This window comes from Danio aesculapii, chromosome 11 (genome assembly GCF_903798145.1).
Source record: "Danio aesculapii chromosome 11, fDanAes4.1, whole genome shotgun sequence".
NCBI classification, from domain to species: Eukaryota; Metazoa; Chordata; class Actinopteri; order Cypriniformes; family Danionidae; genus Danio; species Danio aesculapii.
The window spans coordinates 15060427-15087465 of NC_079445.1; the positions used below are offsets into that span (position 1 = coordinate 15060427).

General features: G+C 37.1%; 1 protein-coding gene across 1 annotated transcript in view; it reads right to left on the reverse strand.

Moving 5' to 3' along the window:
• Positions 1–27039, reverse strand: part of homer3b (homer scaffold protein 3b) — a 79377-nt gene that overhangs the window by 3047 nt on the left and 49291 nt on the right. The window contains exons 6-9 of the mRNA XM_056468079.1: positions 22737–22873; positions 18706–18862; positions 4552–4662; positions 3917–3997 (exon numbers count right to left, since the gene is read on the reverse strand). Of these exons, the coding sequence (XP_056324054.1) occupies positions 3917–3997; positions 4552–4662; positions 18706–18862; positions 22737–22873 (486 nt within the window). The remainder of the gene's footprint in view (positions 1–3916; positions 3998–4551; positions 4663–18705; positions 18863–22736; positions 22874–27039) is intronic.

The following is a 27039-nucleotide window of genomic DNA, read 5'->3' on the forward strand; positions in this document are numbered from 1 at the left end:
TGTTTATTTTAGAAACGGCTTTTATTTCAGCTGAACAACAGGATAAACTGACAATGTTTATCTACGATACACCCCATGTGTATTTAGTGTTAAAATGCTAATAATGTGAGCTTGAATGCCATTTTACGTGACATTTACTGTCATACTACTGAAAGCAGCAGCAGATAATTCACCTCAGATCTTGAAAATAAAATAAACTGTTTGAAATTGAACTTCAGAACGGTGACTCTGCATGTGACCGTTGCATGCATGTAGGAACAGCTGACGATCCGTAAACAAAGCGGCTGTGACTGTGCAAACCAACACGTATCAGTGATTCAGCATGTACATTTAATAATGTTAAAGACATTTATTATGTATTAGAGTAAACTGTACCATTTCGTTGGAGTGCAGTAAGTGCACTATTCTGTGCTTCTGAATGGCTGTATTTAAATTTCTGTCATGTTTTGTCTGGTGCAAACAGCCAAATTGCTTATCACTGCAAATCTCATCACGTAGTATGTTGTTTGGACATGAGGTTACATGAGGTTAATTAGCTAAACTGGCCAAAACAAAGAAAGCCATTCCAGCACGTAACGCACATTTTCAAAGTAGACTATCTGACTTCAGCATAATTTTTCAGATAAACAAGAATGATCACATAGCATGTTTCTAAAATATCTGCAAACATATTATGGTATTTTTAGGCTTTATGGGAGTCAAAAACGTACATACAGCACCTTTAAGGTCATTGCATAATGAATCTGAAATGTTTGTTAGAAAAATGTCACATTGCAAAAAATAAAAAATAAATAAATTGAACATGTTGCGTCAAGAACATTTAAACTCTGCTGTCATCAAAAAACAGGTTGGATCTTTTCAGTTTTACACATCAGTAAAAAAGTCTTTTAAGAGTGTTTTGACAGTTCAAAGCCACCGTACAAGCAGAGGACAAAATCCAGAATGCTGTTACTAAGAGTCGTGGTGGGCAAAGCGAGGCTTTGAGGAAAAACAGTCGAAGCAAATGTGTCGTGGCTTTAAAACGTGGACATTTTTCTTGTTTAGGTATAAGCAAATTGATGAAGTATAACCCACATTGTATATCGAATGATCACATGATTTATGAGAAAGTTTAGTGATCCTGGCATGCTGACTAATGTTGTCAAAAGTATCGAGCACGGTATTTATCAGTACTGAAATATAAAAAATGTTTATTTCTCGCTAACATTTGTGTTGTGAAGAGTGGTGAACGGAAGACCTTCACAGCCAATCACAGTCATTTCTGTTGAGCACGTGAACACAACAGCCAATCAGAGGTGTTCAAGAATTCAAGAACTCGATACTTTTGACAACCCCACTGTAGACAAATTAAGTTCGAAACCAGAGTATTGTCATCAAAAACATCAAGTAACAATTTTTGCATAAGCTGAGATTCAGACTTGGGTAACCCACAGCGCATTTGCAATATATTTAGGGAACTGTCCACTAGGCTATGAGCAACTGTGTGATTTTATTTTGACCACATCAATCAAAGTGAGATTCACCAGGTCTCAAAATGCTCAGATACTCTGAATTGTTTTAGTCACATGACCTGGGTGTTTCGAAAGGCTTTGAAACATTGTCACCGTGTCAAAATGTCAGTTTCGCGTCAGCCATCCCCAACTTAGAGCACTTTATGACAAAGTGTGTAACATAAAGACAAAATGTGACATATGGTTAAGTGCTGTACACTGCTGTATGCTGGTTTCAGTGCATACTGTGCACCTTTCCCATGCTGCTTTTTAGCAAGTGTGTGTGTGTGTCCATACCTTTAAGACCTAGTTGTTTGATGTTTTTATGGGGATAAAACTGTAGCGCTAAAAGTGGTTCTTTGACTGTAATCATAGGGGAAGCACTTTACAGTAAGCACCTATATACCTGCTACATCAGTGCTATTATCGGTGCTATATAGCATCTTAACCAGCCTAAAGAAGCCATGGACAACCATGGACAACCTTTTTGGAGCGTGTGTGCATGTACCACAGGTTTAATGTTTTACAGAACTCAGTATTTTTGCAGTTGTACTCATTTAATAATTTCCATAAATTGTGTTTTGCATTATTGTACTCTCAACACAAACCCCTTAAACCCCCTTTATATAATGTTCACTTTATTAAGTACACCTTACTTGTACCGGGTTGGACCCACTTTTGCTTTCAGAACTGCCTTAATCCTTTGTGGCATAGATTCAACAAGGTATTGGAAATATTCCTGGTTTTGGTCCATATTGACATGATAGCATCACGCAGTTGCTGCAGATGTTTTGGCTGCACATCCATGATGTGAATCTCCCGTTCCACCACATCCCAAAGGTGCTCTATTGGTTTGAAATCTGGTGACTGTGGAGGCCATTTGAGTACAGTGAACTCATTGTTATGTTCAGGAAACCAGTCTGAGATGATTCACACTTTATGACATAGCGTGCCCATCTTCTGATGGCTACATCCAGCAGGATAACACACCCTGGTCATAAAGAGATGGACATGGTCAGCAACAATCCTCAGGTAGGCTGTGGCACGAAGCTGAATTGGTACTAATGCGCCCAAAGTGTGCCAGGAAAATATCCCCCAAACCATTACACCACCACCACCAGCCTGAACAGTTGATACAAGGCAGGATGGATCCCCGTTTTTATGTTGATTTCTAATTCTGATCCTACCATCCAAAATTGAGACTCATCAGACCAGGTAACGTTTTTCCAATCTTCTACTGTCCAATTTTGGTGAGCCTGTACAAATTGTAGCCTCAGTTTCCTGTTCTAAGCTGACAGTAGTGGCACCCGCTGTGGTATTCTGCTGCTGTAGACCATCCGCCTCAAGGTTGGATGTGTTGTGTGTTCAGAGATGCTCTTCTGCATACCTCGATTATAACCAGTGGTTATTTGAGTTACTGTTGCCTTTCTATTAGCTGGAACCAGTCCATTCTCCTCTGACCTCTAGCATCAACAAGGCATTTGCGCCCAAAGAACTGCCGTTCACTGGATATTTTCTCTTTTTTGACCATTCTCTGTAAATCCTAGAGATGGTTGCGCATGACAATCCCAGCAGATCAGCAGTTTCTGAAATACTCAGACCAGCTCATCTGGCACCAACAACCATACAACATTCAAAGTCACTTAAATTACCTTTCTTCCCCATTCTGATGCTCAATTTGAACTGCAGCAGATCATCTTGACTATGTCTACATGTCTAAATGCATTAAGTTGCTGCCATGTGATTGGCTGATTAGAAATTTGTGTTAACAAGTAGTTGGACAAATGTACCTAATAAAGTGTATAGATACACGTCCCCCACACTAATTGTGTGATGTATTATTTGGCTAATTGTGTGATGTACTTATGCGAAATGCTTGTTTCAAGAATTGTGTGGAACACACATATCAAACATGGTTTTGTAATATTTTTATGTGAAATGTGATGCTATCCATTTTGTTCCACATGAGAATATCCCAAAACCACATGCTTCGTGCTTTAACCATAGCTCATGTGGTGCTCTTGTGTTTTTTGGGTAAAGGCTGATATAATCTCTAAGCAGAATACAAATAAATTGTGAATTAAACTTGTGAAAATGCATGTATTTTACTTGTTCAACCTGTAGAAATGAGCAAGTATTTAAAACCAAAACAACAATGGCAAACTACTGGTCTTTTTTTACTGGTGGCCTAAGGACCATCTTGGAATTGCTTGTTTCATTTTTAGATTTTATGTATGTTTTGTTGCTTACACAGGAACACCGCCAGCTACTATCCTGCCAGGTTGGCTTTTGTCATTTTTGCAGGACAGAATTTTTCATTTTTTAATTGTTGTGCAAACATGCATTTAGACAAGTCCAAAACTGGTGAAAAACAAACACTGCTGTTGTGGATTTATGTTCATTTAGTATTCAATAGAGGGATTTACCTGCATCCTTTGACTGGCCTCTTGCTTTTCCTTCTCCAGCTCACTAAAATCTGGTTTGTTGTTTCGCAGGACCTTTATTTCCTGTAATATTAATTTTGCATTATATACTATAATAAATATTAATTTTACAATTACAAGCCACTAATTTAAATGGGATAGATATTCATTCATACATACATACATACATGCATGCATACATACATACATACATACATACATACATACATACATACATACATACATACATACATACATACATACATACATACATACATTTGCTTTTAAGATGTTGTTATTCATTCTAAATGGTGTCTATTTAAAACAATTTATTCATGTAATGATAAAATGTTTTTATTTTCAGCAACCATTAATTTAGTTGTCTGTTTTTTGTGTATTTTTTAAATTAAATTAATGCATTTTGTTGAACACTGGGCAAAAAACTCTTGTACCTTATGGACTAATAGTACACATCAGAAATAAAAGAGGACTTACATTACAATAGAGTGCCATTGATTGCAACAGATTATGCAAATGTAAAATTAATAATGCTCATAGATGAAAACTGAGAATACATCATAAGTTTTAAAGTGTCTTCTCCTCTGTCAGTTATCATTATCACATACAGTTACCTTTACCTCATCTTTAGCTTTGATAAGAGCCTCCATCTCTGCTATAGACTGTGTGAGTTCCTCATTCCCCGTCTCACTGAAAGCAGAAACCCCGCTCTGAGCCTCCAGTTCCGCAACCTGAAACATGAAACCAACATCTTACATCAATTTCAAAAGTACTGTACAAAAGCTGAAAAACAATAGAGAATGTGCTGTCTAAGAAAAGGCTTAAACTCTAAAATGAGTGCCAAATGAGTGTACAAATATCCTAAATAGTATTTATTTTGGGGGAGTCATTTTACAGCCTGACCTAACTTGTCTAATCTATTTATGAATTAATCAGTAGTGCAAATTTATTTATTCATTTTGCCTAATTATTGTCATTTTGAGCCCTACTGAAGAAAAAAATATACACTATATTGCCAAAAGCTTAGGGATGTTTCCCTTTACATACACATGAACTTTAATGACAATCATAATCTTAAGTGTTAAATATGGAGTTAGCAGATACAACTCTGGAAAAGATTTTCACAAGGTTTAGGAGTGTGTTTGTGGGAATTTTTGACAATTTTATATAGATGCACATTAGTGAGATCGGACACTCATTTTGGATGAAAAGGCTTGGCTCTCAGTTTCTGCTCTAATTCATCCCAAAGGTGTTCAATCAATCGGGTTGATGTCTGGACTAGTTAAATTTCTTTTTTTTTTTTTTACTTACGACTCACTAAAACATACACGTAAAGGCTGATTTATACTTCTGTGCCGAGTGATCGCCGTGACCAGTGCTTAATTTGTAAATTGCGAGGTCCCGGAACAGATCGGGGTAATGGATCCGGCATGCTACCAAAAGAGAGAAAGGCATCGCGAAAGAAAGTGTAGAGCAGGGGGGCGGGGGGTGATGGTGGGTTGGTGTAAGTCATACACTCAATGCATCACATAACGGTATGATACAAGAATGTGCTCCACGCAGGTTTTCTCGTTTATATACACTATAAACAGCAGCTACGCTAATTATTCTCTTTATTCTCTATTTCCACCTGTGGATACTCATTCCGAGGCCCCCAGAGACTGTGCAGCGCCACTGATGCGATCCAAGACCAGCTACGAGATGATCCCAAGGTTTCTATAATCATGGACTAGGTCATATCCTGAGCAGCTGCTGTGGTGGTCATGGAAGAGTAGAGAGCATGAGACTGATTCCTGTGATGCTCCAGGGACAGACGAGTCACACAGATGTCCAGCTTCTCCATCCTCTGGCACCTAGAATGCAGCTCTGCACAAGACGTTTGGCCAGCGGAGAAATGGTCGTGCCCAACTGAGCCTGGTTTCTCTTGAGGTTTTTAATTCTTCACTTTCGCCAATTGGTGAAGTTTTTTCCTCGCCGCTGTCGCCACTGGCTTGCATGGTTCGGGATCTGTAGAGCTGCGCATCGATGGATTTGCTCTTCAGTGTTTGGACTCTCAGTGGTGATTATTAAACCACACTGAACTGAGCTAAACTGAACTGAACTTAAACACTGAAAACTGAACTACACTGTTTCAATTTACTATGATCTTCTACAATCTTTACAATCTACATTGTAAAAGCGCTATACAAATAAAGGTGAATTGAATTGTTGTGGCCGAAAGTGAAGAGGGGGGATGGGGTGTTGTCGCGGAAAAAAATGAAGAGGGTTGGGGAGTCGCAAAAGAAATGAAGAGGGTTGGGGAGTGCGGAAGAAAGTAAAGAGCGGGCAGGGCAGGGCAGGGCGGGGGTACATGTGAGGAGGAGGATTGGTAAAATGAGGTGCGGGATCAGAATTCATAGCTTGTTCCGGCACAAATTAAGCCCTGGCCATGATCCATGTCACAAGCCTTGCGTGTAGTTGTGCAATTTTACTTTTGTGTTTTGTTTATGTTGCTCTGCAATAACAGTTTCAAAACGCTAGCAGGCAGTAGGTTTTTATGTTCCTCTTAGTTAAGTTTCTTCACGGTTGTTTTGTTTTTTCTGAACGCTACCTAAAACGTAGCTAAAACTCGATCATTCGGAGGTGGGAACCGGCGGACGTACAACAAGTTTAATTATATGGTAAACGCAAAACAAAAGTTTCCAACTGGAGCTCCTTCACGAGACTTGACACTTGTAAACACTCGCTCCATCAGGCTCGTGCCTCTCAGCGAAGCCCACACTCATGACCAATACCAAGCCGACCAATCACAGTGCGTGCTCTATGCGTCGTTGTGACGTGTAGTTACAGTATTTGAGAGGTACGCGTCAGCCACAGTGAGGGCTATGTGAAGGCTGTGCCAGACCATATGCGTGCGCTTGACGCAGAAGTCTTATGTTTTGAGGCCCACTGCAGTTTTTAATTGAACCCGGTATTTGTGGCAGGTTGGTCACTTACTCAGCAATCAGGGAACAGGCAGAGCATGTTCAGACAGGTTCTTCTCCATTAATGTAGTTTAGCCTCACTCCCATGAAAATTTGTCTTAGATTTGTGTGCAACATTTGACCTTAATGACTGAAACCACAAAGCTTCCACTGTGCTTGACAAGCCAAAACACAGCGATCCCATTACTTGATGCTTCCAGAGTGAACGAGCATTCATAATGCGTCCTTGTTGCTCAGTTATATACCAATTTATTTGCCTTCATTTGCGGATCTCAAGTCAGGCAAGCAGACAAAACTGGCAGAAAACTGGAACACTGGACCCACTGACAGCAGTGTATGCTGTATATGATTAGCTGGTCGTTATTAAACCAAATCTGTAAAATCGAACAGTAACAATTTATTATTATTTTTTTAACATCAAATTATACTAGATATTTTACATCTATTAAGAATGTTCTTTCTATTAATAACAGCTGGCGGCCCCCTGCCATGTCATACATGTCTTTATGGAGCTTGCTTTGTGTACTCATGTCATGTTGAAAACTTTTCACACAAAGTTGGGGGGCATGAAACTATCCAAAATACCTTGGATGCTGAAATATTAAGAGTTCCTTTCACTAAAACTAAGAGGCCAAGGCCAACTCCTAATAAACAACCCAACACCATAATCCCCCTTCACATTTGGCACAATGGACTCAAGCTAGTACTGTTATTCTGGTGACCACTAGACTAGGTATGCCTAATTGGGAATGGAGCTAAACTCTGCAGGACAGTGGCTCACCAGGCACCCCTGCACGAGAAAGAGAAACATGAATGGTCACTCCAGAAACACGTCTCCAATACTTTAGAGCAGTGTTTCTCAATCCTGGCTCACGGCTCTGCATATTTCACACGTTTCTCTTATTTAACCCAATTGATTCAGATAACCATCTCATTAGTAGAGCTCCATGCATGAACTGTGTTCAGACTGACAGGTCCCTATACAGTATGCATCGCTCCCTACTCCCATCTCCTGCATTGCTCTCCAACTGAGCATAGGAAATTCAAACTGGAATCATGGGAGGTTATCCTGTAGAGTCAACTTTGCAAGGCAATTGTAGTCAAATTGAAACAAACATCTAAAATGGACAAAGATAAATGTGCAGAGCAGTGGGGTTGAGAACCGAGGACCGGGATTGAGAAACGTTGCTCTTGAGCAGTGGTTCTTAAAATGGGGTAGTGACAACTGACTGGGTTTGCCGCAGAATCTTTGGCCCTGTTCGCACTTAATATGTATTTTTGTCTCTCCAATTACCAATTACAAGCGGACAATGTGATTGGGATGGGAAAGTTTTAAGCTTATCGGACAATGTGATTGGGATGAGAAGTTTTAAGCTTATATATATATATATATATATATATATATATATATATATATATATATATATATATATATATATATATATATATATACACATACATACAGTTGAAGTCAGAATTATTAGCCCCCCTGAATTATTAGCCGCCCAGTTTATTTTTTTCCCTAATTTCTGTTTAATGGAGAGAAGATTTTTTTCAACACATTCATAAACATAATAGTTTTAATAACTCATTTTTAATAACTGATTTTTTTATTTTTGCCATGATAATATTTTACAAGATATTTTTCAAGACACTTCTATACAGCTTAGTGACATTTAAAGACTTCACTAGGTTAATTGGGTTAACTAGGCAGGATAGGGTAATTAGGCAAGTTATTGTATATTGATGGTTTGTTCTGTAGACTCTCTGAAAAAATATAGCTTAAAGAGGCTAATAATTTTGACCTTAAAATTGTTTTTAAAAAAATAGCAAAACTGCCTTTAATCCAGCCGAAATGGAACAAATAAGACTTTCTCCAGATGAAAAAATATTATCAGAAATACTGTGAAAATTTCCTTGCTCTGTTAAACAACATTTGGGAAATATTGAAAAAAGAAAAAAAAAAATTAAAGGGGGGCTAATAATTCTGACTTCAACTGTATATATATATATATATATATATATATATATATATATATATATATATACACGCACGCACGCACACACGCACACGCGCACACACACAGAGAGACATACACAGCTTCCCACAAATAGACTTTAGTTGGGCGGGCTGCCCAGATATATTAACGGCTGCCCAAGTATATTTAGTGACACTTTTTTCTTACTAATATTATCATCCTTTTACACTTTTTTTGTATCTGGCCAATATAACCACACATTTGTGATCGATTAAGTAGTGGAAAATCTTCCCTAGTTTACCAGTTTCGTTCTGTGCGAGTGAGCTGTCAACACTCCCACAGGTAATCTCACGTGCACTGCAGAGACCTGCCTTTTTGAGACTTAAATTCGCCTGGCCTGGGTTTTTAAAGCTCCTAAAATGTCCACAAATCGGTTTTGGTTTTTGCTTTCTAAAGCTGTCGTTATGCGATTGTGCATCAACTTTTTACTCAAGCCTACTTTCACTTGGCTTAACAGCTAACACGAGAGAGTGAGAGAAACATTACATAAAGGGCTGGGTGATTTGGCCTAAAATCAAAATCTCGATTAATTGAGCATTTTAACTCGATTAGGATTAATGAACGATTATTTTATTTATTTATTTGATGTTTTTGCCCTCAGAGTTCACTGACAAGTTTTGTACAGTAAATATGCTCATATATTACAAATCAGAGATTTCTGAATGAAGGGTGCATTGCTTGATTTTAAAATAATTGAAGTGAACAAACACCATCTGCCATCTATGATTATTTATTGAACATCAACGCTGAACAACTGAAAATAAAGCACACATTGCCTAAAACGCGGTTTCCCGTGCCGCCCACCCTTGTCACCACTACCAAACCGACCAGTCACAAAGCTTGTGCTACATGTTGTTGTATTGTGTAGTTAATTTTTTTAAGAGGTGCACAGGAATGCGAATGTTGCACCGGAACGTATGCATGCGCTTGGCAGAAGTATAATATCAGAATAATATAATAAATATTAATCATAATATAATAAGTATAAATTAGCCATAACAGAGCAGGGTCACGTGACTTCACATACTGTATGGTAGGGAAAGTTCATTCATTCATTAATTTATTTTCATCTGCTTTATCAGCTAGGTAGGCGCCCAGGAGGCATCTGAAACAGATGCCAGAGCCACCTCAGCTGACTTCTCTCAATGTGGACGAGCAGCGGCTCTACTCCGAGCTTCTCCCGGGTGACAGAGCCACTCACCCGATCTATAAGGGTGCGCCCTGCCACCCTGTGGAGGAAACTCATTTCGGCCGCTTGTATCCAAGATCTTGTCTTTTCGGTCGTGACCCAAAACTCATGACCACAGGTGAGAGTAGGAATGTAGATTGACCGGCAAATCGATAGCTTTGCCTTTCGGCCCAGCGCCTACTTTACCACAACGGACCGGTTAATCGACCGCATTACTGCTGCCGCTGCACCGATCCGCCTGTCAATCTAAAGTTCCATCCTTCCCTCACTCGTGAACAAAACCCTACTTGAACTCCTCCACCTGGGGTAAGGACCTGGAGATGGCAAACCACCTTTTTCCGGTGGAGCACCATGGCCTCTGACTTAAAGGTGCTGATTCTCATCCCAGCCGCATGGCACTCAACAGCAAATTACCCCAGAGCATGCTGAAGATCCATGTTCAATGAAGCCAACAGAACAACATCGTCTGCATATAACAGATTAGATCCTGTGGTCCCCGGTAGGAAAAGTAAAAATTGACATGGAAAAATGTAATCGATAATAGGTTCTCAGTGTCGATTTCGATTACCTTTCGATTGTTCTCCCAGCCCTAATACTTAATTCATTCTTTAATCTAAATGAATCAGAAAAACTTTAATATATACTCGAAGAGGACAAAACGACTGGTCTAAACTGGCTGCAAAATATCTGTATACCATTAGTAATGTTTAATCAATACATTTCCCTTACTTAATCTACACATCTTAATCTTGTAATTATTATAATTTTTAGATATTGTCCGTCATTTATTTCTCATTTGCTGTATATTCTATTAATTTTATGATGTCAATATATTACATATTTTATAAATATCTAAAATGCTTTGGCATTCAGGTTTGCTTTGAACTTGAAAGCAAGAGAGAAGCAGATTTTACTTGTCAGTGGGTGCACATGGCTCCTGAATGGCATAAAAGTAAGAGAAATAGTGGATTTCTTTTCTATTCTAACTGTCTTTTTTTTTTTTTTTTTTACAGTGTATAACAGTGTCATAATAAATAAAATTATTGTTAAAAATTAAATCATGTTTCGTTTGTCGCATATAGTTTACTATTTATGTGATGTGGGTAAATAGTGGGTTTTAATCCAGCCACCACCGCAAGTGTATTTCAAACCTGTGGGAAGGGAAGCACTGATATATACAGTGCATCCGGAAAGTATTCATAGCCCTTCACTTTTTCCACATTTTTTTATGTTACAGCCTTATTGCAAAATTGATTAAATTAATTTATTTCCTCAAAATTACACAATACCCCATAATGACAATGTAATTTTTTTTTTAATTGTTGCAAATTTATTAAAAATCACATGTACATAAGTATTCACAGCATTTGCTCAATACTTTGTTGATGCACCTTTGGCAGCCATTACAGCCTCAAGTCTTTTTTGATATGATGCCACAAGCTTGGCACACCTGTCTTTAGGAATTTTTTGCCCATTTCTCTTTGCAGTACCTCTCAAGCTCTATCAGGTTGGATGGGAAGCAACAATGTACAGCCATTTTCAGATCTCTCCAGAGATGTTTAATTGGATTTAGGTCTGGGCTCTGGCTGGGCCACTCAAGGACATTCAACAAGTTGTAGTGAAGCCACTCCACTGATATTCTGGCGGTGTGCTTTGGGTCATTGTCCTGCTGGAAGATGAACCGTCGCCCCAGTCTGGAGTCAAGAGCACTCTGAAGCAGGTTTTCATTCAGGACTTCTCTGTACATTGCTGCATTCATCTTTCCCTCTATCCTGACTAGTCTTCCAGTTCCTGCTGCTGAAAAACATCCCCACAGCATGATACTGCCACCACCATGCTTCACTGTAGAGATGATATTAGCCTGGTGATGAGCAGTGCCTGGTTTTCTCCAAACGTAACGCCTGGCATTCACTCCAAAGAGTTAAATTTTAGTCTCATCAGACCCAGAGTCCTTCGTTTGCCTTTTGGGAAATTCCAGGTGGGGAGTGGCTTCCGTCTGGTCACTCTACCAAACAGGCCTGATTGGTGGATTGCTGCACAGATCGCTGTCCTTCTGTAAGGTTCTCCTCTCGCCACAGAAGAATGCTGGAGCTCAGACAGAGTGACCATCGGGTTATTGACACTCTCCCCCCGATAACTCAGCTTAGATGGCCGGCCAGCTCTAGGAAGAGTCCTGGTGGTTCCAAATATCTTACACTTACGGATGATGGAGGCCACTGTGATCATTGGAACTTTCAGAGCAGCAGAAATGTTTTTGTAACCTTTACCAGCTTTGTGCCTGTAGACCATCCTGTCTCAGAGGTCTACAGACAATTCCTTTGTCTTTATGCTTGGTTTGTGCTTTGACATAAACATCAACCCTGGGACCTTATATAGACAGATGTATGCCTTTTCAAATCTGAATTTACCACATGTGAACTCCAATTAAGCTGTTGAAACTTCTCAAGAATGATCAGTGGAAACAGAATGTGCCTGAGCTCAATTTAGAGCTTCACGGCAAAGGCTGTGAATACTTATGAACATGTGATTTTTCAGGTTTGCAACAATTTAAAAAAAATCTTTTTTTACATGGTCATTATGGGGTATTGTGTGTAGAATATTGAGGAAATCGATGAATTTAACCCATTTTGGAATAAGGCTGTCACATAAAAAATGTGGAAAAAAAAGCAATGAATACTTTCCGTATGCACTGTGTATGTATGTATATATATATATATATATATATATATATATATATATATATATATATATATATATATATATATATACATATGCATGCAGGTGTGTGTGTGTGTGTGTGGTTGTGCATATACTCTCCCACTATCCACGCTATCCAGGCCAAAAGTAACAAAATTCTTGCGCTTACTTTCCACACAGTCATAGTTTCTGTGATTTAGCATCTTGTCTTCAGAGGTCATTATAATGTACAGTCAACACTACACTCGCGCTCAGCCCTGAGGGAAAGTAAAGCAGGCCATCTCTGCACCCGGGCTTTTAGTGCTGTCACAATTCAGAGACATTTTTTTCTGTTTGTTAAGGAGAACCTTAGCGGCTTCATTTTCCCCATGGTCATTTGTCTTCTGTTCCGGGCAATGAAGCCGTATTGTCTTTTCCTATAAATATCCCCGTACATGCTCTCCGAGGACCTGAACTATATACGTCACCTGGTTGATGTCTGCTTCAGTAGATCTTCAAAGTATTGCAAATCATTTATGTATGATTATGTAAAAACATTGTAAACTGCCAAAGGGGAAATATTCAGTTTGCTTGAGTAACTGCTGAGATGAATCGTTAACACATGAGAACATTTAAATGTGGCTGTTGTCCTAATGTCCTTAAAAAAGCAGCAGTGTGGAAAAAAACAGAATCATTTGGAGCCTCTTCTTGTATTTCCCAATCCTCTTTTGTACATTTAAAGGTGCACTAAGCCAATTTTAAAATGTTCTATAATTTTGCACTGTTGATGTGTGAAAGCTCAAAAACAAATATCCATTCCCAAACAGGACCTTGTGACTCATCCCTTTTTAAAATCTCCACTATCATTACTAGACATGCCCCTAGACTCAACCCACTAGTGGCTAAACGTCTGATGCATATAACTAGTCATCTGATTGGTTTAAATATACAGAATTTCTGAGAGCCCAATGTTTAGCAACCTTACCTAGCCCATATAAAAACTCTGATCGGATAAATAAAATCTGTAATGTTTAAATCGATGACAATATCCAGCGATATAGTTAAATTAAATGCAGCCTTCTTAACTATGTGAGACTCATAACATCATATTTTAAAAAGGCGTTCAAGAGATTGCTTGAGGCACTTAAATGAAACCTAAAAGAGACATCTTTATCAGAAATGGTAAAGAAAAGAAAATAAGGGCATAGTGCACTTGAACCACATAACTTGCACACCATTTATATGGGGCGTTGAGGTTAATGCTTGACGGAGGGTGTATCTGAAGCTTCATGCTAATCACTTCCTGCCAATCGCATATCACTATACACAGCATATTTACCAACCGCCTCTGCCACCGCCTTGCAGGCTTAGTCCCTCCGGGTAACATGTATATAAAGACTATAATGTACTGGGTGATTACAAACCATGAAAAATCAGGGTTCCCACTCTCAAAGTCAAATGTCAAATTCCAAAACGTTTCCCTGACTTTCACTGGCTATAAGCTAAATTTCCATAACCCACTCACCCTATTATTGATATAATGAGATATGTCACCTTTGTAACTTCATGGGCTCTATTTTAACGATCTAGGCACAAAGTCTAAAGCACATGGTGCAAAGGTTTGGCCATTAAGGGCGTGTCTGAATCCACTTTTGCTATTTTAAGGACGGAAAAATACACTCTGCGCAGCAGGGCATGGTCTAACAGGGTTGTGCTTATTCTCTTAATGAGTTATGAGTGTGTTTGGAGCATAATGGCATTAAACCAATCAGAGTCTCATCTCACATTCCCTTTAAGAGTCAATTGTGTCGCGCCTTGGCGCTTTTGTTGTTTACATGGCGGACTTTAAAAAGTGGAAAAACTGAATGCTTCACTAGCGAGAAAACGCTCGTAGCGAGTGGATAAAGAACAAACCTGCTCCATTCGGCCTCTTTACTTTCACTCTACTTTCGTGGATAAGGAAACGGTGAAAACTCACTCCACTGAAGTCATCCATTAGCCTACATAATTAATTTTGTTTGTTGAACGCAAAGCTTTGTTTTAAAACTATTTCTAAATTCAGTTCTAATTTCCAGCAATTGAATATATGAACAATAATAACGAACTGTGGTCAAAAAACTGAGTTATATCCAAACCCATTCTTATGCCCCATAAGGTGATGCGTATGTCTCCAAAACCCGAGAGGTGGACAAATCTAAAGTTGTTTTTATTAAAACTAATATAAATATGCATGTAATAAATACTGATAATAATAATAACATTATACAAATGCAAACTGTCATGAATAAACTGAAAAAAGCCCCCAGAGGTGAAGAAGAGCATGGAGGCAGTGGTTTTTATACCCATAAGCACACCTTAAGTCCACAAAGTGGCGCAAATGGATTTAAACAATGTGGCGCAATACCTGAAAAATACTGTTGCGCTGGTCTAAAAATAGCAACAAATTTCGCCATACGCGTCTGGCACCTTACTGCGCAGAGTGTATGATAGTGCCCAATGTGTCAAGACTTCCAGTCTCATTCACTTCCATAAATTTTTAGGGTCCATTCACATCTAAAAGCTTCCCTCTCCATTTTCCACGCGAGAAATTGTTGCAGCTCTGATACAAGTTTTATTTATGGAGAAAATTACTGCACTGCAGTGTTTGGGTGTTCTGTGTTTGTCTGAAGTAATAAGTATATTCCATACAAACTATGAAGCTGATTGGTCAGCTGTTGTCATGTGACTCGCAGTGCGCTTGCAGCATTCTGAAAAGTTTCGATGTTTTCAACGAGGTGTCCCTGGAAAGTGCGAGCTCGTTGTGCCACTTTCACGTTGTTCCCAATATGCGCGTGCATACCAGACGCCTTCTTTTGAAATAATGAATTTGCGCATGCAAAAGACGCAAAATGTGAATGGCCCCTTAGCTATCAAAACAACTTATACTGCTTAATGATGTAAAAAATCATATATTTAAATTTTTGTTGCTGGTTGACAAGTGGTAAAGCTATACAATGGCATGAAAAAAAAGACTAAACTATAACAATAGCTACATTTCCATCTAAAGGTGCAAATTAAATTTAAATGCGCAAAACTGGATAAAAGATCTATATCTTATAAAAGATTTGCAAGTAATGCAAATCCATCAGTTTTCATCCAACAAGTCAAGGAGAACAAAATCATCAATACCTGATAAATTGGCACCAAACATTAAAAAGAAAAATGGAATAAGCTGCAGTAGGAGAAGCTGTGTGAGTCTTTTTCTTACATAATAATTGACTTGCCTCTAAAGACATGCCGACAAGTAAAGAACACGTAGTGGCATTTGAAGGCGTGAGAGGCTCTTTGGGAGCCCAGATGCTCAAGACTCAAGACCTGGAGGTATTATAATCATAATAGTGAACCACTGTGATGACTGGTTAAGGTTTGTGATGATAGGTTAAATTATATAATGTAATTGGATTGGTATATATAAAATTGCCTGACTTTTAAAGTCTGCAATAGACCTTTTAAAATTCCATGACCTGTGGGAACCCTGAATAAGTATTTCCTCCATTTTGACTGCTATTCAAAATGCTGGTCTTCTCCGGTGTTGCATATGTGTGATTGGTTAGTGTCTGTTACACATTTGCATAAAGTGATCTGATTGGCTGAAGCCTGGATTGGTACTTGAAAAGTTTAACATTTTTAAACTTCTGCCATGAGCAATGGACACAAAGCAATACGACAGACACACAACTCAGTTTCAGAAATGCTTGACGTCACTCCATCCAACATAAATAAGATGCATTAATGTTGATGTCCCATATGAATAGGGCGTTATAGTTGTGGCTAAAATTATAAGAACAGATGTATATGTAAGTGTTTCAGCCTTTTTGTTGAACTCACCATTACAATACCCATGAAATAATTGAAATATCTACAAAGTCATCATTAAGCACTGTAAAATCCCTGAATAGAGCCACCATAAGGAAATTTATTTCACTGCCAATGTTAAACAATCATATTCCTTCACAAGTTCTCAGAAAAAAAAACACTGACACTATGCCAGAGATATGTGCAGCTGTACTGAAAAAAGTAGAAATACCAAATATTAAAGTTAAAAGTGGATTAAAAACTGTATGACTCACTTCATCTGATATTTATTGTGCTCAGAGCAGCCATCTGCATGTTTCATGAACTAATCATTTTATTTCCCATTGTAAATGTCAATTTTGGGCGAGTCTCAAACTCAAATTGGCAGGGGCCATTTCAGTGACTGACAATTCATAGGAGGGCCGATTTAACATTCAATCACAAGAAAAAAGTGGATACTTGACGTAATTGATGCATCTTAGGAAACAGACATGATGTTTAAATTTCAAGCATTACCTGTCACCCGTGATGATGCAAAATTATCATGTTTATCGTGTCCTAAAGTTGCTAAAATATATCTGTGGTTGTTGTGTGTATGGCCGAGCGTTACTGTACATTCACACTGAAAGCGGTAAGAGCATCAAAGTAGCTGAAGTCATTCATTTTCAATGAGAGCCGGTGGTGATAAAAAGCACGTTGCGTCTTCGCCAGTGTGGCCATCGAGGAGAGTTAAAATAAAGTCAACTTTATGGTAATGAGCTATGACGCGGTTCAGCGGCAAGCAATCAGAATGTAGAAATCCACCGCTTGAGAGTATTGCAGAGAACACAGTCACTGTGAACTTTACGACCACAGTTGTTTCCAAGAGTTTAATTATTGCGGTCACCAGATTTCCAAATATTTGCAATGTTTTCTTACAGGAACATACATTAAAAACTGGTGAGTTACAGATATGCATTAATGTTATATATATATATATATATATATATATATATATATATATATATATATATATATATATATATATATATATATATATATATATATAAAGCGGGAATCTCATGCGACAATAGAAAACAGTATTGCTGCTTCAGGATAGTTCAGACATATGGACACATTGGATAATTAAATGGAGCAAAGCCACACCACATGGAACTTGATCTTCCATTTGTAAATTAATGTGATAAAAAGTGCGCAACATTTTCACGCTAGAAAGCATGTTTTATGCGGGAATGTAACTATGATATGCTGCAACGGCCCCTTTAAATACGAGATCAGTGTAGCAAATTTTGACGTTCTCACCGCCATTCAGTCATTCTTCCACAGACTATATGCAGTCAAAACCATAGCTTTTGTTTCTTATTGTACATGTTGAAGGGGTAGTTTAAATTGCTATGAAAATACTACAAATAATGGGCATAATAATTATTTTTCTCTCCCAAACAATTGATAGCAGTTTGTATAACTTAAGTGACTTTACTGGCAATTGTCCTACTCAATGTCTTTCTTTTTTTTTTTTGTAAAACTAAAAGAAAGAGGGGAAAAGTATGCACATTTTACATTTACTTTAGCTTGTTCAATTCAACCAGCAGTACAATAAAATTAATGTACATACATTTTATGCAAACCTTAATATGTACAGCACATGAGGAAAATCTATTAAATGAGTCCATTTGAATCGAATATTCGCAAAATTATCATATTTGTTACACCACCAGCATAATGTGTAAGCCATATAGAAGTGTTTGTACAACAAAAACAAGTGGTACAAAGCTGATAATAATCAAACAACCCTTGAATATTTACAGAAATAGAGGTATAGTAAAAATAAAGCCCTTACGGACATGTATTTTAATGGTTAAATCAGCCACAGAATAAAAACACACGTGTTACTCTCGACCTTACAATAAGAGAAAATGAAAATAAAACTAATCCGAATGCAGTACTATAAATGTCGACTAGGTGGTGGGTCAAAACCACAAGTAGCTAGATGCGACTGCACAACAATGATGGTTCAAAAATATATGTTTTTGGGATCGGCAGTTTGGGACTCTTGCAATAAATGTTCCTTACCTGCTCTCGGAGGCGTTCTGTTTCTTCTTGATATTCAGCTAATTGTTTTTTCCATTGTTCAATGCTGCTGTTAGCATCATGAAGAGCTGCTACCAGCTTAACGTTGCTGTCCCGAAGAGAAAACAGCTCGGCCTCTGAGTTTAACTCACAAATTGACCTGTGAAAAAATAATAATAATAATAAAAAAAAGCATCTGGGTTTCAGTTCTACTCAGATTCTTCCTTCTGGAACCTGAGGCAATGACAAAATTCTTGAAGGAGTTTTAGTCCAACGGCAGCAGATGGCAAACACAGCACACATGGCTGAGTTTTAAAATGTCATTTCTTTTGTGTTACCTTTACATTTTATGAAAAGCTTGTGCAAGTTATTACTCATGTTCCCTCTTAGATTTGAGATTTGAACACATTTTAATTTTAACAGCAAGTCTTGTTTTACAATGACACTGTAGGTAAGCTATTTGCAGGTTGACTTCCTGAACAATGTGGTTTTGAGATCCCTTAAACATTTACCATATTGAGTGCTGTGATTATATGGTGAAGTACATTATGTTTCAGTCCATAAAACGTTTGACGTTAAACTCAGTGGCGATTACCCCAGAAAACTACTGAGGAGGAAGAGTATGTCAAGCGGATTGAGAAAACACACGTGCATCTGTGTAAGGCTGTGTGTGGCTCTGTATCTAGGGATAAAAACACAAAGCGACTATACTCTATATAAAAAATAAAGAGTCAAATTTAAAAATATACTGAGGAACTATGTTAAATAGTTTGCCCCAGTTAATATTTTATTATATAATATGAAGAGACTTAAAAAAAAAGTATACATATACCTTGCAAAATCAGTAAAATGTTAATTCTTTTGCTAAAATTTTCATGTTACCAGCAGGTGCTGCTATAACTGAAACTGGATTTTGTTCAGGTTCGTTCTCTTATCAAACGTCTGGATTTTGAGGCAGATCAGACAATGCATGCCTGAGTTATAACAACTTCCTGTTTTGTGGCGAAACATCAAAGTTTGTGAGGCCGCCATGAACACGCCCTTTGACAAAAACTCTAGATCATCGCAATTTAACATCGCCAAGGCCTTTAGATGACAAAACCCAATTTTGTTATTGATTTTATAAAATCCCTAGGAGGAGTTTGTTAAAATACAATGCCTGAAAATGGCAAAAAAGAGAAAAAAAAGGAAGTTAAATATATCCAACTTCCTGTTCAGTTTTAGATTTCGTTCCAAGAAGCTTTTTTGTAGGTTTTGGCATTTTTAATGTTTGTGCCAATTTTTGTACACATGCGTGAAACATAGCTCAAGGCCACTCCGTCAAACGTGCATAGGTGCCACTATTGAGCCATTTTAGACCCTCAAAAATGTAATTAATTCTAGAGAAGAAGACAACGAAGAAATAGAAGAAAACAATGACGAAGACAAAGATGAAGACGAAGAAAAAGAAAAAAAAATAAGACGAAATAAAAGAAAAAGAAGAAGACGATGAAGAAGAAGAAGAAGAAAGGAACAATTTAAATAGAGCCTATGCATCGTTGGTGCTCAGTCCCTAAAAATTACCTAGTTCAAAGATTTACATTCACTGATCCTTAATACTGTGTTGTTGTTTTTTTCAGTTGTTCATGAGCTCATTGTTTGTCCTGAACCATTAACGGTTCTACATAATATACCTCAGGTCCCAAAAATTATTTGCTTTTTTTTTAGCACATCAGTGTATTTGAACCATTTCCAAAAAACTATGATTATGAGTTCCTTATTTTCACAATAAGGGACTCTTTTCACCCTGAGCAACTCTTACAGAAGGTTCAAACAAGGACTGAAAAAATTGATTTAGAAAATTTTTAAATTTGAGGGTGAATTTCACTTATTTTGTCTATTGCAAACATGCAAGAATCTTCTGTAGCTTATGAAAGGCAGTACTAAGTAAATCATCTAAACATCCAGCCCTTCCAGGTCATATTATTTAAAGGAACAGTCCACCTCTATTTAAATAGGCTCATTTTACTAGTCTCCTAGAGTTAAACGGCTGACTCAAACTATTTTGGAATCCATTCAGCCAATTTCTTGTTCCTAGCAGTATTGGCATAGAAAGTAAAGATTTTTCATTTTACCTTGATTTATTATTTTTTTTTCAAACAATGTAACTACAGAAGACTCTGGCTTTAAATAGGAAAATTATCAAAACACTTTTTAAAATTTGTTGAGCCAAATGCTATTCAATGCTAATCCAATTCAATTCATTGTGCTAAGCTAAAAGTGAACCCGCCAGAACAATAAATAGGCTGAAAGGATTTTTAAAAAATGGTTCAAGTCCACTATTTAACTCTTGGAGAATTGTAAAATGGGTGTTCCTTTAAGATAATTGTGGAGTTGATAAGATATATTTAAAGGGGTTGTATGATGCAGTTTCATGTTTTCTGTCTTTGAAGTGTTACAAGCTGTTTGTGTTTAATAACGGGATCAAGTGTGAACAGGCTCTTTTTAAAGCTACAGGTAAATTCGTTCTGGGAATTTTCTGGAATGAGTAGTTTGAAACATTACCAGTAAATTCCTAGAATTCAGCTCTGTGTGAATGGAGAAGGAAAATTGCTGGTATGAGCATGTACAGGTTCAGAATGTACTTGCGTAAAACCAAATCATTTTGCTGGCTTACAGAACAGCCTCTGATTCAGCACCCCTTTACCTTAACTTGCTTCTACAAGTCTACACCCCCTCCAGAAACCTGAGGTTGGTGAGTTAGCGCAACTCCATGGTATCATCACAGAGAGGCTCTAAATCACTTTACAAAACCTTTCTATTCACTGTTCCTCACTGGTGAAATGATATTTCCATTACTACGCAAATTCCTCATTCACTGGTATTATTCAAGTAACAACTTTAAACCAATCTCTTTTGTGAACACTTGAGCACTTCATTAAAAAAATCCCCTCCCTACTCTAGCTCTTATTTCTCTGAATCTGAACAGTTCCTTTGTATAATTACCACTTATACAATAATGCCTCTTCATTTTTAAGTTTTTTTGGACCAAAGCAATTGTTAAATTAGCAGTCTCAAACCTCTGGCCAGTACCAGCAGTCAAGGGTGTAGGTTTGCTCCTGACACTGGTGGGGACCCATCAGAACTTGAGTTTATGTGACTTACAATTTCTTTGAAAAAAGCTCCTTGTGTCCACCTTTTGTTTTTTGTTGCCACCATTCTCATTTGCACGTGTTACCCACTGTATCATTGCACTGGAAAATTCCCCCGCAGTTTTGACGCTGCTTGTATCTGAATGCAGCTACAGCCTATCACAGGACAGCAGGGAAAGGCACAGCCAATCACATGTGTTTACATGTGTTTTGGGACGTTAATACTCAAGGAGCGAACGTGGTTTAACCCTTTCTGCATATCTAGATTAATGTTGATTTTTTTAAGTGAATTAAATTATTGGTGGGGTAATAGTTGGTGAATATTGGTGGGGACCCTTCGTCCATGCAAACTCTACGCTCCTGCAAGCTGTACTACATTTAAAAAGAAAAGAGAGACATTAAAGGGTTAATTCACCCAAAACTGATGAAAATTATTACACATTCTCAATTAGTTCCAAACCATTGAGAACTTAGTTGATGATATTTTAAATGCAATCTAAGAGCTCCCTCATCCTCCATAGACACCAAGGTTCCTGACCTATTCAAAGTCCAGAAAAAAAACACCCTCAAAACAGACCATATGCCTTCAGTGACCCAATCAGAACATTATCATATGAAACATATGCATATGAAACCAAAAAATCTACTTCTACTCAATTTCTTCCCCTCTGTGTAAGTTTATTGTGCGCATTCACGAGCACTGTGCAGTGACATATACCTCATTTTTGGGTGAACTAACACTAGGACAAAATAAGAAAAATCTACGCATTTTCATTCTGATCCCTCTTATTTTGGTAAAACAATTAACATTTTGCTGATTCTGCAATGTGTACAGTTTGTAAACTCTTAACTTCAACTGTAAAAAAAAAAAATCCATGCACCATGTAGATATGAATGTTTTACCCTTCAGAAAGCATCTTTCTCATCTGTTCTTTTTCAGTGGTCTGCTCCATATCAGCGCTCTTACTGCGGAACAGCTTATCCTCACTAGAGCCATTGACACCAAGCAGCGGTGGAGACTGACGATCTACAGATAGTGCCTGGAAAATACAGAAAGTGACAATACAATGGCATGAAAACAAAAACAAATAAACAGTTTTGCCATATCAGCTTCTCTAGCTATTTCACGGCAAAACCAGATCAAATTTACAAAATTGTATAAAATATCACTTCTCTATAATAATAAAAAGAAATCAACAGTGCTAAATAATACACAAGATTAAATACACAAATAATAATAATAATAATACAAGAAATAATACAAAAATCTAAAACAGTTTAAGGTTTACTTTTGATACAATTTTTTTTACCATTTTTGAAGAATTTACATTTAAAAATATTTTATTTACATCCTTTATTTATATCCCTTCATTTTGGAAGAAAAAAGAAGTTCCAACTCTTAAATTATGGCTGACAGAGTTAACGGGTACATTACATCTAGAAAAAGGGGTCTACCCTAATAGACAAGATTTTGTTATTTGAAAAAAATGGTCTCCTTTTGTTTCCTTTACACAAACTTGTGATTAAAATGCCTACTATGCTTTTAGTACCTACTTTTACCATTGGATAGCACTGGTGGGTGGTTGGGGGGGGAAAGCATGTATATACTTTTTTTTTGTTTTGAATGTCCAATTGTTAAAATGTAAGTTTTATGTTTGTATTAGTTGACGTAGTGGTGCAGTGGGCAACACATTTGTCTCACAGCAAGAAGGTCGCTGTTTCGAGCCTCGGCTGGATCAGTTGGCATTTCTGTGTGGAGTTTGATTGTTCTCTTCGTGTTAATGTGGGTTTCCTCTGGGTGCTCCGGTTTGCTCCACAAGTACAAAACACATGTAGTACAGGTAACCTGGGTATACTAAAACTGACCATAGTGTATAAGTGTGTGTCTGAATGAGTGTGTATGGATGTTTCCCAGTGATGGGTTGCGGCTGGAAGGGTATCCGTTGCATAAAAAGCATATGCTGGATAAGTTGGCGGTTCATTCCGCTGTGGCGACCCCAGATTAATAAAGGCACTAAGCCGAAAAGAAAATGAATGAATGTTAGTAATAAAAAAAATGTATTTACAAGTGAATGTCTGCTAAAATTTCTAATAATAAAAATATTTAAACCACAAAAATATTTCTTTTAAAGTCTTATCAGACAACGATTTTTATCTGGAAACATTAAAAATAGGGCATTCCAAGAGTACATGTTTAACACTTAGGTTTCAATTACAATATTGACATTTTGGGGGTAACGTCTCCTTTTAGTAAATGTCCATGACCGAGACTCATGTGTCTGATATTGCATCTTGTGTAAACAATCTCAGATGTGCCCTAAGCATACTCCTTACTCGTCAACCATATTCAATATAATGTCTTAGGTGTGTGAAGTACAGCTTAAGCCATGTGCGGAATTTTCATTGTTTTGGCTTCCCACCTAATGAATTGAGTCTGACTCAAAGACAACAAAACAATATTGCCTTTGTATCTTTACTGGCTCACAGACAAATGTTATTGCACTGGAAATCTTCAAATCCACCTAAAGCATCACACTGGCGTCAAGGTCTGATGATTTTTTTTTTTTTTAATATGAAATATAAAAAATAAATACTCAATTAGAGGTTCTAGCAAATTCTCATATGTTTGGCAACCCATATTATTGTATTTCTCTGCTATAAACGTACTGGAATTGCTGGAGATTAATGTGACTTATCTTGTATGTAACTGTAATTTCCTTTTTTCTTCTCTCTCTCTGTCCAGACTCTAATGTTTTTTGTAAGATAGCACAGCACTATCTCTGATTGTAACACCTATTATTTTTGTTTGTTTATTTATTTATTTATTTTTTTGTCCTGTGTCTTTACTATTTTTATTATTACTACTGTCAATATACAGTATTAGGCAGTGTATTTAGGGTTTGTTTAAGTGGGTTTATATATAAATAAATAAATATATAAATAAATAAATATATATATATATATATATATATATATATATATATATATATATATATATATATATATATATATATATATATATATATATATATATATATATATAAAATAAATATATATTTATTTATATATATTGATGCTGCGCATCATTGGATTTGCTCTTCAGTGTTTGAACTGTCAGCAGTGAAAATTAAACCACACTGAACTGAACTAAACTGAACTTCAACTCTGAAAACTGGACTGACACAGTTCCAATTTATTAGAACTTCTATGTTAAGCTGCTTTGACACAATCTACATTGTAATAAAAGTGCTATAGAAGTAAAAAGAGCTATTCACCTCATGGTCTGCTTCGGTCCGTTGCTCTGATAAGTCAACCCGGCCACCATGCAATATAATGTTTTTGTTTATGTAAGTAATATGTGAAGTATCACAAACAATGTATCAAAATTCCACTGATTTCCTGAAATAAACTTTGAATTTCGGGATAATCCAGCGCTGCTCTTTGATAATGAACAGAACTCCTTCCTCTCTATGTAGTATTGGATGAACACAACATGTAGCTTATTCCTCTTTCTTTTTCTACTTTGGAAAAGAGAGGAGAACAAAGTGCTAAAATTTACTCTGAAATGTTTTGTGTTTTTTTTATGATTAATAAATACGCATTGGACTCAGTGTGCAAGGACTGCGTACAGGCGAATTTTTCGGATATAAATATGAAAAAAAAGCCATACGAAAATTTCTGTGTGCAAAGACCTTAAGGCTGAACGTCAGCAAAATATATTATGGTAGTATATATTAAGCAGAGTAAGGCTGAATATCGGCAAAATATATAACCACTGTTCTAGTGTTTTTCAGAAATCTTAATAAAAAAAAAAATTGCACGTGCTGTGCCTTTAACAAATTTCCAAATTGTGTTTATAGGGCTGCTCGATTATGGGAAAAATAATAATCACGATTATTTTGGTCATAATTGACCCTTCACTAAGCCCCGTCCTCCTTAGTTACTGTTGCTACGCCTGTCAAGCTTTCGTGCTTATTACAGTGTGTATGCGCTAGTGTCAAGACATTCCCAGGTATATAATTAGTCATTTTTGGCAAACAGGTGAGATATCTGAGAAAGCCAGACAAAAAAAGAGTGCAGTATGCATTACAGTGGTATATTCACAACATAATAGCAACCGATTAGAAAATGAATTAATCCAAATTGAAGGTGGGTTAGGCTAGCCGCCTCATACGCTGACCATTCAACAGCTTAGTTCATGCACAGCAGGAGAGGTGAAATTTTAAAATAATGCAATAATAACTTATTAAACCGTGATTTCTCGACAAATTGTTGTGCAATGAAATATAGCGTTACTAACTGACGAGGAAACACATAATTCATGAAAGAGCAGCCAGAAAGGGGAAATTGATGGATTTGTGTTGAATATTAGCATCACTGACCCATACCAATGTACAGTAGCTATAACTGTCAGTGTGTTTGTGTGCTCTTTATCCAGTTTCTATTCTAATTTGCAGTTAAGTGGAAGAAATAAATAAATTGAAATGAAAATCAAAGTATAAATAGCAGAAGTGAACAGACAGATTTCCCTACCAGCAAATATTAGTATTTATATATATATATATATATATATATATATATATATATATATATATATATATATATATATATCAGTTTTGTTCTGTTGATATGTCATTTCAAATACTCATAGCTTAAAACGGATGGAAATATGACTGATATCAGTATTACTGCTATTGCGAGGGCTTAAACGAAGCAGTGCTCATAATATCGAGTGAAAAAAGAAAAAGACAGCTGGGAAACATAACCTGTTTTGTATTTTTGTAGGAAACACAGTTTAGATCTTTTCACGGTAAAAGGTGTGTAAGTTATTGCCATCGGTCTATCACTGAATGTGAATATCGAAAACAAAACCAACTTAACTCTGCTCTTTTAACGCCCCTCACAGAGCTTGATCCACGTTAGCATTTATCCTCTTGGGATTTAGGTTTTGAAAAGGGAAAAAATTCCACCACCCTAGTCAAACTTTAAGGATATCGGGTGTCAGATTTGCACAATCCATAAGCACAACGCTTAGGCCTGTTTCCCTCACTCGAAAGCTTGACAGAGCCCCTGCTCGTAGCTACGGTTGCTAAGCCACGATTGGTTTTTGGGTGTGGCTTAGCAAAGGGTCAGTTTTAATCACGGTTATTCAAAACGATTATCAGTTGAAGTCAAAATTATTCGCCCTCCTGTGATTTTTTTTAAA